Raw genomic sequence first — 14,216 nt, 5'->3', positions numbered from 1 at the left:
CTGGCAAAATCCTCAATTCAGATTTTGTTTCTTTAAGGTGCAATAAATTCAAAAGCCTGGACAAAAACCTCAATAAGATAAAGAAAGTTTTCTCATCCACTCTCCACATCTGGCTCCAATGTCAACTCTTTCTGGCTCAAAACAGAATGCTACAAAATTAACGAGGCTCAAAACCTGAAGAGAAGGTTCTCTCTATGAAGCAAAATATCAAAACAAAGATGTGTTAGGGTTAGTGAATGTGCTGGGAGGGTGGACAAGGGAAAAGGAGGTAAAAAAATTAAGTATTAAGAACATCTACGCATTTTATTTTCCAGTATCATCCTTTTTAACTTTCTATGTCTGTGTATATTCTTAACATGCATTATATATCCGTATAATAGCACATGTGTACAACATATAAACAGAAATATACATTATTTTTACTGATAAGAGTAAGCAATCACAACAAGTTTGCAGATCCTGTCCTACTAGACAACTTTCAAAATGAGTTTACCTAACAATAATTTCTCCTGGTTAACTCTCCACAAATGGAATTTCCCTTGAAAATAATCACATTAGCCACCTTAAGTTCTTATTCCTGAAATGAGAAGTCAGTTTCAAACTAATGTTGACTAAACAATAATGCTGAGATTGTTCCACAAGAACCAGTTCTCCTTTTTGCTTTAAAAGTCTAATTCTCACAGCTCCACATACTCCATATTTTTCTTCCTTAAGTGTAAATAATTCATGTAATGTATTAAAGAAATAATCAACTGAAAAACACTGGTATACATTTTACACTACACAGTTCTTCCTATAATTATAATAGTTAATATTCTTCAACTCCTACAACATCGTCAGCACTGAGCTAAATGTTTTACCTGCTTGATGGCACTTAATCTGACCTTACGAAGTGGGCTCCTCTCCCAATTTTGGAGATAAAAAAACCAATGCTTGGAAGTCACATGGCTGTGAGTGGACCTAGAATTCGAACCTACGTGTGTGTTACCCCAGAGCCTCCATTCTTACCTCAGAGAGGCCACCTGCCTTCCTCAGGTAATATGTTACATATATTAGGTATATACTGTTACATATTAGGTAATAATATAATAATATTATACTGTTTAATTAATAAGTTCCTTTATGCATAATTCTACTATAATATAAAAATAAGATCCCTGTTTTGTGTTTATGAAATCTTACAATACAAAAGGTAGAAAAATATTTTTAAGTGGTAAAAGAGAATGTCATTACTGGCAAACAAACCAAAGAACTACTTTAGTTAGCTGTTTTGTAATATCTAGAAACTTTACTGTTTTTTTCAAGCACTGCAAAATCTAGTTAATATTAAGAGCTTACATTATTATAAAAGTTTTAAAGACAAGAGAAAATTTGACCATAAAACACTGCTCTGAAAGTCCATTATAATATCAGATATGCTATTCTCTCTTAAACTATATAAAGAAAGAAAGCCTGGTGATCTGATCAGCCTGTAATTCAGTCCCCAAACACCAGCAGAAAAAAGAAATTTCACTATACTTAATATCTTAACTTCTACAAAATGAAAGTGATGAATCTCCTAAGTAAAAGGAATGTCTGTCACACATAAAATCCACTCCATCCTCTCTCCACAAGATGTCACTTCTGTTTTTAACCTGAAACATGCAGAATTACCAGAGAAGAAAACCACTCTCAGCTTTTTAAGTGAACACTCAGCAATTTGATCCTTTAAAAATAAAAAGTCTTCATTAAACAAGTTTATAATTTTGTGTAGGGCTTCCCTGGTGGCGCAGTGGTTGAGAGTCTGCCTGCCGATGCAGGGGACACGGGTTCGTGCCCCGGTCCGGGAAGATCCCACATGCCGCAGAGTGGCTAGGCCCGTGAGCCATGGCTGCTGAGCCTGCGCGTCTGGAGCCTGTGCTCCACAACAGGAGAGGCCACAACAGTGAGAGGCCCCCGTACCGCAAAAAAAAAAAAAATTTGTGTAAATTACTAGTTAAAATAAAATCTGCATGGCCTGGGTTTGGGGGGCAAAATTTAATATTTAGAAAGGAAAAATAAATGTCTATAGTGCCATTACTAATAACCTCGATGCTTTCAACTAACAATGTTCATTCATTTACTAACAAATACTTATTGAAAACCAACTATGTATGAGGCACTGATCTAGCCCCTAGAGATAAGAGAAACAAGGTTTCTACACCAAAGATTGTATTCTCATGGGGGAGGAAAAACAGATAACATACAAGTGAACAAAGATAAAATAATTTCAGATTATAAATATGATGCAAAAAACAACAGAGTGACAGAAACGTCAAAGGAGACTATTTTTAAAAGTGATGAAGGATGGTCCCTAAGAAGGTCCCATTTGTGCTGAAACTTGAAGAATGATACAAAGTCAAGAGAGGAAAGTTCTAAGTAGAAAAGGACCACCTCACCTTAGGAGAGGTTTCATTTGGCACCTTAACATTTTTATGCCCTGGATGGGTTATATCCTGGAGACATTTTATGATGAATTCTGTTTAAAGCTTACAATATTTATTGGTAAGTATCCAATGCATCTGCACACACATAAAGCTAACATGATACTCAGGAAAAACAATAATAATAATAATTCCCAATCTTTTGGTCTAAGCCAAAAGCTCTTAACTCTGGGGAAAGAGCAGGAACGGTAGAGCTAAATCTTTGAGAAGTTGATGAAAGCAATGAACTCTCTCCTCCAAAAAAAAAAAACCAAATGCACCTACACAGAAACTTTACATATAATTTTTGGAGGTTCTTAGAAACTTGAAGCCCACCCACGATGCACACACCCTATCCCCAACGAGAAATCCATGAACCCTAAGTTAAGAACTAAGCAGTAATTATCACACTCAGATGGGACGGATATGAATGCAAGCTGCTTACCCTACTTTTAAATGATTCACGAATCAGGAACGCTTACTCTCAATTTATTTTGGCCCACATGAGACTTTGTATGGGAATTTTCTCTATGCTACAGAAACAAACTATTAGGCTATATAGATATAGACATATAAAATTCTCACCTAAAAGTGAATGAAATGCCTCTTCACTACAACTAGTATAATCTTTCGCACATGATAACAGTGTCATTTGATACTGGTTTTGCGCAAGATCTTATAATTTCTTCCCCCAAAGAAATATATTACCACATTGCTTCAAAGGCTGCAAAGCTGTATGTTAACACCTATTAACTTACAGATGTTCTTCTGGTTCAAAAGCAAAGCTTACGATTATTTTTTTAAAACCATTCACACATACGCACACACTCACACTACAATTTAGTTGCCTAAGGAATATACATCAATTACAAATGAACTTATTTACAGAACAGAGACAGACTCACAGACATAAAAGGCAAACTTATGGTTACCATAGAGGAAGACGGGTGGGGGGAGAGGGGATAAAGCAGGAGTTGGGGATTAGCAGACGCAAACTACTATATATAAAATAGATAAAAGACAACAAGGTCCTACAAAGAATTATATTCAATATCTTGTAATAAACTATAATGGGAAAGAAAAAAAAAGAACATACATCGTTAATCTAAGGTACAAACTAGATCAATCGTTCTTAACTTTTTTGATTCAGACACCCCTTTGAGAATTTGAAAAATGCTATGGAATTATCCCACTTAAAAAATGGACAAATTCATATAAAATTTCAGCCTGCTCAATGCATTTCAAATTCATTCAAGGGTTTAAGAATGCCTATACCTACAATACAAGTATATTATGACTGGCTGTTTCTGGGAAGGGGAGCTAATTAGGAAAACCGACTTGGGAGGAAGATTTTTCATTATACATCCTTTTGTATCTTTCGGAATTTGAACCATATAACTGTATTATCTATTCAAAAAACGAATAAGTCAAAAAGCACTAGACTAAAAAATGTGGCAGGATACCAATGCAGAAAGTGAAAAACCGCCATGTAAAGATGCTTAAAATAACGAGTCTACTAAATTCAACACATTTGCACACTGTTTCTTCGTATTTGGGGGCTGAAAAAGGTTCATGACCTCAAAACTATGCTCTTGTTTCATAATTTTCAGAGAAATCTCCAGTTTCAACTTTTTTGCTAGGAAAATACAAAAAGTCAAATAATAATTTCACATTATTCATATTGTAACTTCTGAAATCCCAGTTAAATGACAACAGTTAGTAATATATTGAATGTGGTACTGCCGCGTCTCTTGATTTTTATTATCATCCCCATTTGACAGACAAGAAAACCAAGCCTTCCAAAGCTAACTCGCTTGCCCCAGGCAACACAGCTAGTGAGCTAGCCAGGACTCTTGCAGGCAACAAAGCCCGTGTACTTCCTCCCATGCGACACCGCGGCATAACCTATAAGGAAGACAGTGAACACCAAAATCGAGGACATTATTTCTTAGGAGATCATTCGCATTATAAATACAGTTTAGAGCACTAGTCCATTATAAAACTGGGAATTCTATCTGTATGCTCCTTTACACTACACAAAGCAGATAAACATGAAAGAGACGAATTATCCCATCCAATAATTTTTAAAGCACACAAACTAGTTTTAACTTGGAATTTTTCAAGTCCTTACAAACTGTCACCCTATAAAATTAAAATGTAAGCTGAATCGTAAGTGTAGAGTTAAAAAAACATCAGAGAATTAGTGTTACAGAAATACGTTACCAATCTAAAGGTTTCAACACCAAGGGGCAAAGAGTTTCTGCTGAACAGCACCTCCAGCCATCAAAGTTTTTGGAATGTTTGATACTGACTGTCCAAACTATGAGCAAAATGCTTTAGAAACATATGATGAATTGTGAGGCTAGCAACAATGATGCCACTTTCATTATAATCCCATTTTCAAAGAGGTGGTAGCTTTCAAAAACATCTCACTCAAATCTAAACTTATATAATCGTTTAAAGTTAAAACGACAAGGAAATACGGCGTGGGTAGAAAACATAAACCACCTAACCAGATACGACTACCCCTAGTAGTTATTATTATTATTGCTATTGTTACTAATGTGTGTGTGTCTATTTGCCTAAGTGTTTATTTTGTCCTTATTCAGCGACTTACCTAGGTAACTGTCCAAGCTTGCTTTATGTCCTGCTGTGCAGGCACCCAGAAAGCATCCAAGTCTTTACTTTCTTATCAAGCACATAAGGCACTCAACCTCTACTGAATTCCCCTTATCAGGAAAATGAGTAAAAGTCCTTCAAGCTCAAAAACTTTAGGACCTTCTGAAAATATTTTCAGAAGTACTTTATGGAGAAAACTCAAATGTCTACATGTCAAGGTCTATCCTGCAATTTCACAATTGCAGGAAAAGCCAGGTCACTCTGATATATTTACACAAAACTACATGCTGGTGTTGCTGTCTATAGAAAAATAACATCACTGATACAAATTTCAAAAACCCACCTATTAGGAAAAGAGCAAAGGAGATGAAACTTTCCTTTCACTTTGTTACAGGGCTGCAAGTGAAGAGACTTTTAAAATGCTAAGAAATAATGGCAGTGTTACTTATAAGTCAGTCAAGTATTACCATGCATATAATAAGCATTCTTATAAGGCAAACACACAAAACAAGTGATTAATGAATACCTAATTTTTGAGCTTTCAAAAATTACATATTAAAAAGGTGAGCTACATAATTACTATGTTTACACAATTTCCGTTTTCAAACTCCCCTAAAATTAAAGACCTTAAGGACATGTTTTTTCTTTACTCTTTAAAGCAACCCCCAAAATTCAACTACAGTTTATATTGCACCCCCAAATAAAATTATCTTAAACCTTCCAATTCAGTCAAAACAATTCTATAGAATATTAAATCAATAACTACCCTTTGGCATGCATATATAATTTACACTGGTTTTTCCTAAGGAAATGGTAAAAAAAAAAATTCCTTTTATGTTTTCCTTATATTTCATAAACCACCTCCTAAAGTTGTGAGAAGGCACACAAATAAAAGTCAATCCATTGTAAGGAAAACAAATGTTATTCAACAAACTCTTTACATTCACTATAATAATCAAGAACAAATACACATTTCTAAAGTCTATACATGATTGTACTTCTTTGTTATTCTACAGATATGGAAATCTAATTTATGGAATGCTTCCCGGAATATCTTCCCAGAACGTGCTTATTACACAAGAATCACTTTTAGTCTGTCTGGAATTTAAGCTTGTGGATGTATCTAGTATTATATGATCTTGTTGCTCTCCAATGCTCCTATGCTGGCAAAACATACAAGTTCACAAAAATCATATTCTTGGAGAGCAGAATTCTTGGAAATTTTACAATACTATCAGACTCCACTTAAAATATGAGAAAAGGATATACAAATGGCCAAAAAGCACATGAAAAGATACTCAATGTCACTAATCGCTAGGGAAATGAAAATAAAAATCACAATGAAATACTACTTCATACACATTATGATGGCTATTATCGAAAAGAAAATAACAAGTGTCTGTGAGAATGTGGAGAAATTGGAAGAAGCCTTGGGCACTGCTGGTAGGGATGTAAAATGGTACAGCTGCTGTGGAAAACAGTATGGCAATTCCTCAAAAAATTAAACATATGCTCCAGCAATTCTTCTGGGTATATACCCAAGTGAAAGCAGGGACTCAAAACGATATTTGTACACCCATGTTCTCATAGCAGCGTTATTCACAATCACTGAAAGGTGGAAGGAACTCATGTATCCATTGACAGATGGATAAACAATACATGGCATATATATACATACACACACACACACACACACACACACACACACACACACACACAATGGAATATTATTCAGCCTTAAAAAGGAAAGAAATTCTGACACATGCTACAACATGGATGAATCTTGAGGACATTATGCTAAGTGAAATAAGCCAACCACAAAAGAGACAAACATTGTAGGATTCCCCCTATAGGAGATACCTAGAGTAGTCAAATTCACAGAGACAGTAGTGGTTGCAAAGAGGTTAGGGGGAGGGGTAATGGGGAGTTAGTGTTTAATGGATACAGAGTTTCAGCTGGGAAAGATGAAAAGTCTTGGAGATGAGTGGTGGTGATGGACATACAACAATGTGAATGTACCTAATGCCATGCTTAATGCACACTTAAAAATAGGTAAAATGGTCAATTTTATGTTATAGATATATTACAATTTTTTAAAATGAGATAAGAAACAACAAAATATTAAAACATGTGCCAAATTCTTCTCACGCATGCTTCTTTCACTACCCACAAAACCAACACCATGGCTCTGAGTGGTCAGTTAAGTTCTAATTTAAATGTTTACCATGGGCCCCAAGAAATTAATATAACAAAGTTTAAATTTGTTCTAACCCTAAGAAAGTTTAAACTGCTTCCTCAGAATAAAGTCCGTTGCCAGATATAGATGCTACTAGCTATTACATGTTTATTTCCGATTAAATAAACTACTAAAGAATCCAATATACCTCCCAACTTTGTATTTCAATTACAGTTACTTTTATCCCTAGCGAGTTTTTCCTTCATTTTTCTTCCAAAGCCTCATAAAGACTATTTTCATTTTTACCAGCAAAAACTTTAGTCAAAATTTTCTCCCCCCAAACTCATAAGAGCTCATCTTCATTAACTGTAGATATATCATCTTTACAGTAATAGTATTCATTTCATGTTTACCAATTTCAAGTATAAACATGGAAATCTCATTTATGAATCTTCCTCCCTTAAAAAAAAATGTTCATACGGGAAAAACAGAAGTTTGAAATATCCTAGGCTACATTTTGAGGATCTTTTCTAGTCACACTCCAGTTTTTCTTTTAATACCTTCTGATTTCACAAATTGTTACAGACATAAATGTTCACTAACTAACTAGCAACCAAGTTTTTTGATTTCCTCTGAGCCAGTAAAGTGTATTGTATTGTTCACGTCCCCTTTCTCCTCACTCTTAAGTGTTCAGCAGACAAAAATCTACCTTCAACGGTAGATTCTAATAGCTCCATGCTATAAATGCTATGTTCGGATACATTTCAAACAATGCTTGTTCATAAACATAAAGCAAATAGATAAAAATTAAAAGGAACAAAAAGTACCCACATACTCAAACAAAAGGTAAAAGGTTTAATTTAGAAAAAAAAGTTCTCATATTAATTCCCTAAACAATATGATCATCAAATACTTTTTCTATTTGTACTATCTGAAAACAAAAATGCGTGTAATCAATTACTGACCATTTTTTCTCAATTTTAAAATATGAATTATTTCAAACATTATTTTCTATATGTAAGTTAATGGCACCATCTCCTCTACTAGGTCTACCTCCTGTGATTAAATCTGTACAATTTGTAGTTGTCACTGCATACGATGTATACATCTAAATGTCAACAGAAGACAATAAAAAAAACACAGACCCAGACCTCATAAAGTTTCTGTGGCATTCAGTTTTTCTACTTATCAATGTGAGAGATTCTCTGATAATAAGTTTATTTTCATTTGTCCATGGCTATTTATATTAAATTGAACCCTTTAAAAGGGGGAGGGGTGTATCACACACCAATAACTTCAACATGTCGGAAACCTCCCATCTCTTCAATTTGCAACATGGAATTTTAACAAATATGGAACTCTACAAAAAAGAAAATTATATACAGATACAAAAAGATCAATTGAAAAGGAATCCATCACCTGGTCATGAGCCTTACCTTTTAGCAGCGGCAGAGGTGTTAACTCAATAGGCTTGCCTTGAGACCTAAACTGTGAGGAACTTTGCGACCTCTTCTGTCTGGCTTTTCTGACGGACTTCCGAGAAAATCCGTCTACTTTATCCACTGATGGAGGAGTAGTTGGTGCTGAGGACATATCCCTACTGAAAAGAAAGAAGTATCATCAACACATTCCCGAGGTAGAAGCATACAAGTGAGTTACTCAAATTCTAAAATTCCCATACACTATTTTTGAGAATGGGAATATGTTTAAAAGAAAGCAAATAAAATCAATTAAGAGCAGTCACATGTTCAATGGGAAAACAGAAAAACTTGGTGGAAAATAGAATATAAGTACTATATAAGCAATACTGTAATGCTAATGCATTGTGCTACTCCCACTACGATATGCATTAAAGATGTTCATTTAGGGCTTCCCTGGTGGCGCAGTGGTTGAGAGTCCACTTGCCGATGCAGGGGACACAGGTTCGTGCCCCGGTCTGGGAAGATCCCACATGCCGTGAAGCGGCTGGGCCCGTGAGCCATGGCCGCTGAGCCTGCACGTCTGGAGCCTGTGCTCCACAACGGGAGAGGCCACAACAGTGAGAGGCCCGCGTACCGCAAAACAAACAAACAAACAAAAAGATGTTCATTTATACTTGAACATGTACTCATTTTCTAACTGCACAGCTCTTCTCATCTTGAGATCCAGAAGTAATTGAGCAACTATTCTGCAGCTACAAAATTTCCATCCAAACATTTTCCCAAGATAGTTAATATTATGAATGGGCTCTAAAGTTGAAACTCTTATGGTACTTCAAGAATCTACACCACTGTATCACAGCCAGGTGAAATTTACAATTTCTCAACTACCAAGACATGACTTTTAATGCAATGTGCTGTGTTAGCTATGATAAACTACACCACACCACAAAGGAGGACAAGCTAGGTTACTTTAAACAGAACATATAAAAGGCATAATTAAAATCATTTCAAAGAAGTCTTCTTTTTGAATGAAGCCATCTGAAGTTACTAAAGCTTAATAAACAAAACTATGATGAAATGGTACACCAAAGTTGAAATAAAAACAAATTCACAGCCTACTTAGACAACCAAGTTGAGTTCCCTTGAAGTTCATCATCAAATATTAATTTTCATTCTATCAAACTAATGGAACTGAACAGTTATTTGGGATTTTTTTTAACACTCTGAAATCATTAAAATGAAGGCTAAAAGTAAAGAAATCCTAAAAGTAACAAGGATTAAGCTCAGTTTCATTCACCAATTTAAACAGATGCCATCATTTCTATGGCACTGAGGCTCCATGCTCCATGGAAGATTAATGGCAGACTTGAATAGAAATAACGCACATGGGGGAAATGCTGAAATGCAATCACTCACCTGTCATTCCAATACATAACATAAGTGTTTTGTAACCTCTAAAAGAGTTAAGGAGTTTTTTCCTGAACGTGTGAGAATAAAAAGTTACCTGGATTAGCTGGATTCTGACAAAGTAAAAATAATAAAAACATAAACAAAAAACAAACAAAACCATATGATGTTGAGGTTTGGAATTTTGAAGTCCTGTTTGGTACTCTTTTTTAAAAAAGTTTTTACCAATCTAATTTAGCCTTAAATGAAATGTGATAGATAAAAAGGAATTGCAAACCATGAATGATTATAGAAGAAGTAAGATGACTTAAAAATTCGTAATAACTGCATCTGCAAGAAGCTCCACATCACATTTGTATGTTGTAAATTTAGGGGCTGCTTTTCCAATCTGGTATGTGAATTATTTAGACTACATTTAACCCTCACAACACAAGATTTCCATAAATCCTGTTCCTCCTCCACTCTTTTTGTCTCTCCTTTATTCTTTATCTCCCATCTCTAAAGATGATTTACTGGTAGCAAAAAAAAATTTTGTTTTAATCATTTGCCCGCGGCCCAGGATAAACGTCAAGGATCTCAACCCTAAAGCGCTGCAGAATTGAACGTGCAATAGCAGCGGGTCCGTACAAAGCCCGGGGAAACAGGTTTCGCCGTAGGCTAGGACGCCCGAAGCTTTATCATCCTCTAAGCACTGGGCACGGGGCATTTCCAAGGCACAGGATAACCCAAAGGGGGTACTGGGGTGGAGGAGAAAGACAGAGAAAAGGTTGGTGTGTAGGGATGCTCACATACTCCGTTTGCTCCCACCCACCCCACCCCACCCCGTGCCACCCCAAGCCCTGGAGAAGATAAGCTGCTACAGAATCCTTCTCACTACACCAATCCCCCTTTCCTCCCCCCCGCCCCCGTCAGTGGATAAAGGGGGACAAGAATACGCCTCCAATGCCGGATGGTGGAGAAAAAGGGGGGTGGAAGGCAGAGTGAATGAAAGGCATCATCAGAAGCATTTGCAGGTAAATCAGACAAGTGGGACCGGCGCTCCCTCTCCCTCACCTCACCCCATCGCACCCCTCGCCGGCCCAGGCCAGGCCTTCCCCAGGCCGGTGCCCCGCAGGTTCCCCAGGAGGTCGGGTAGAAGGCAGGAAAGGAGGAAAGGAAGCAGACGAGCCGCGGTGCTGGAGGGACGAAGTTACCTTGAAGCTTCTGGAGAAGAATCCGAAGATGATCTGTGGTTTCGGAGGGGCGGGAGACGGGAGAGAGGGCCGCAGCGGGGGCGGGTGGCGGGACCGGGGCGTGCGGGGGGAGGTCCGGTCAGCGGCAGGGAGCCCGGGGCGACGGCTGTCCGGCGCGGCGTCCCTCCGGTTCCGCGGCAGCGGCGCCTCTAGGCCTCACGGCCGGACCTGAACCTCAGCGCTCCGGCGGCGGCGGCGGCCTCACGATCCTCCCCCGCGGGCCCGTCCCATCAAATCGGCACCGACCCCGCTGCGGCTCCGCCGGTGGCTCCTCGCTCACATTCCCGGCGGGCGGCGCCTCTGCTCGTTGCCCCGGACCCGGCGGCTGCAGCGACGACGAGGGGAGGGGGGAAGGGAGGGAGGAAGACTAGATCCGCAGAGGCAGCAGGAAGAGAAGGAAGGAGAAGAAGGAGCCGCTGGGGCTGGAGCCGCCGCTGCCAGAGCCGCCGTTCGGTGCCCGCGGTGAGTCCCCGTCAATGCCCCTTTCTCTCTCCTATTGTCAATATCACCGGGCAGCTGAGTCCATGGCACACTCGCAACCGAACCTTCTGGCCAGCAGCGCCCGCCTCCAGCGCCCACTCACTGGAGGCTTCAAACGGGAAGCGAGGCTTCATTGGCCGGCGTCCGCCTTCACTCCCTTGTCAGCAAGTTGGGCTGAGACCCGATCTGGGATTGGCGGCGGGGGGGCGGAGAAACAGGAGGGTGGGAAGAGAGGAGGCTGAGGATTGGGCTGAGGCGAGAGGGACCCGGATGCAACCGAGATCTCCGGCCGCGCTGCCGCCGCTTCCGCCAGGCGGTGGGGTAGGCTGAAGCGGGGATCCGCCGCCGCCGCCAGGCCTGAGAGGAGCTCCTTAAACCCGGAGGGGTGCGCGTGACATCAGTGCGATGGGTTTCCGCGCTGTGCGGATCCTCTGGGCGGCGGTCGTCTGCAACCTGAGGATTCCAAGGGCAAGGGTCGGCTAAGGGTGGGGGCGTCCCTGGCCCTTGATTCCGCCCCTTTCAGCGGCGAGGCTAGCCCTTCTGGACTCGAGGAATCCCATTCGGACGGGAACCAGCGCCGCATAGAAAGAAAGAAAGGCAGCCTGTGCGCCGCTGCCTTTGTAGATGGGCCCCTCGCAGCCCGGGGCTGTAAAGCCCCCAGCAGTCGCTCTCCGCTCCACCTTGTGGGAGGCCTGGCACGGAAATCTGAACCCCTGGGGCCCGGCCAAGGGTTGGGTATCGCTTCGAATTCTCTCTCGCCTAGTCTCCTTTTCCCTAAACCTCTGTTTTGAATATCAGCTCCCTGGAGCTCCTGCAAGCCTGGTTGGGGCCAGTTCAGTGTAACTTGTGCAGGTGGGAACGCGGTCTCCACGCTCTGTGATCATTTATTGAGATAACCTCTTGGGCCCACCCGCTGTACAGAGCGCAGGGAAACCCAGCTTCAAACTGCGGGAGCTTGGGAGCTCTTCACTGGCAAGTTGGATCCGAAAGAGTTTATGGAGAAGGCTTCACTTAACTCTAGCTAGAACAAGTGATAAAATATTTAGAGATATGTTTGCATCCTTAGTGAGTCCTAGGCCAAGTGGTGCATTTCCAGAGAATATTCTTGGACTCTTGCTCTATTTGAGTGGATTCTATGTATGTCTTTTGAGAGGGTTAAAAAAAAAAAAGAAAAAAGAAAGAAAGGAAGGAAGAAAGAAATTCTTAATGCTTAGTACAAAAAATAACGTTTATAATCCTTCAACCCAGAGATAACCACTGTTAGCATTTTGGTGTACTTCTGTCCAGTATTTTTTTCTTTAAAATTGTGTATTCCGTTCTGTAGTTTTTCCCTTTCTCATTATATCATGTTTTCTATACAGTTAGGAAATAGAACTATATATAAATAAAACTGTAACATATATACAACTGACAAAAATATGCATTGTTATTTCTCTTGTTTGTGTTATTTAGCACTCAAGTGTTGCAAATTTCTATGCACATCCCCAGAAATGGGTCTTGAATGGGTCTTTTTTTGTGCCATTAAAATTTTTTTTAATTCCTGTTTTGAACTGAAATGGGAAACAGGAAAAGATGGTGCTCTTATATGGAAGCAGGCTTCCTCTACTGACTCCAGGTGATTGGTCACTGTATAGATAGTGTCTGTGTTTGCTCTGAAAAGTTCACCTCCCCTAGGCCTTACAAAACTGGCTAGAATACCAGTCTCCTTCCCACCTTCAAGAAACTTACATTTCCACATCTCAGTTTCCCATACCAGTCTTCATGAAAAGTTCAGTGCCCCAGCCATGCAGAATTTGTTTGCTCAATTTCTGATTAAGGGTAAATGCAGAATTCAAACCAAGGAAGATTTTAAAGCCAACTCAATTTCCCTTGGCAACAATTGAATTGTCCAAGAGTAGTGCATGTTTGAAATGCTCACAGCTGTTGCTTAGAACATTTCACATTTTGTAGAGTGGGGATTTTGCTTGCAAATTATGAATCTGTAAAGATGATTCATTTCAAAACTTTCACTTTCTGTAAAATGGCTGAGTAACTGAAATGAGTAGGTCTTTTTAAATGGAAACATCCTTGCCTATGTGAGAGATTTTTCCTTGGACCAATAGTTTCTAAAGGAGGTCCATGCAATGCATACCAGGGGTATGTATATTCCAGGAAGAATGCAAGTCAGTCCATTTGGGATGCAGGAGAAGAAAATATGAGGACATCTATTTATGCTTAGTTCTAATCGAAAAAGAAAAATATTTTATATAATATTTTATATACATAATGAGGGACCCAGCCCATGGAATGGTCTCTTGGCCCATAACATCGTAGGAGATGTCCTCAAGGAAAAGTGGGAGTTACCCATTTCCAGGGGTTGGCAGTGGTGGTCCCACCCAGTCAGTCCTTGTCAACATGTAATGACTTATTGTGGTTTGCTAGGTTAAGTGGACTTACTGAT

General features: G+C 39.5%; 1 protein-coding gene across 2 annotated transcripts in view; it reads right to left on the bottom strand.

Moving 5' to 3' along the window:
* PPP2R5E (protein phosphatase 2 regulatory subunit B'epsilon) overlaps positions 1 to 11,798 on the bottom strand; it is a 149,045-nt gene extending 137,247 nt beyond the window's left edge. The window contains exons 1-2 of one of the 2 annotated variants that reach the window (XM_065871587.1): positions 11,258 to 11,798; positions 8,673 to 8,836 (exon numbers count right to left, since the gene is read on the bottom strand). In XM_065871587.1, coding sequence (XP_065727659.1) covers positions 8,673 to 8,829 — 157 coding nt within the window. In that variant the 5' untranslated portion in view covers positions 8,830 to 8,836; positions 11,258 to 11,798. Of the gene's footprint in view, positions 1 to 8,672; positions 8,837 to 11,257 lie in introns of those variants that run through there. The other variant, XM_065871588.1, reaches the window with a different exon arrangement.
* Positions 11,799 to 14,216: the final 2,418 nt, after the last annotated feature.

Source organism: Phocoena phocoena, chromosome 2, assembly GCF_963924675.1.
Source record: "Phocoena phocoena chromosome 2, mPhoPho1.1, whole genome shotgun sequence".
Lineage (NCBI taxonomy): Eukaryota > Metazoa > Chordata > Mammalia > Artiodactyla > Phocoenidae > Phocoena > Phocoena phocoena.
The sequence above is the reverse complement of the archived record's forward strand: the minus strand, read 5'-3'. Positions and strand labels throughout refer to the sequence as shown.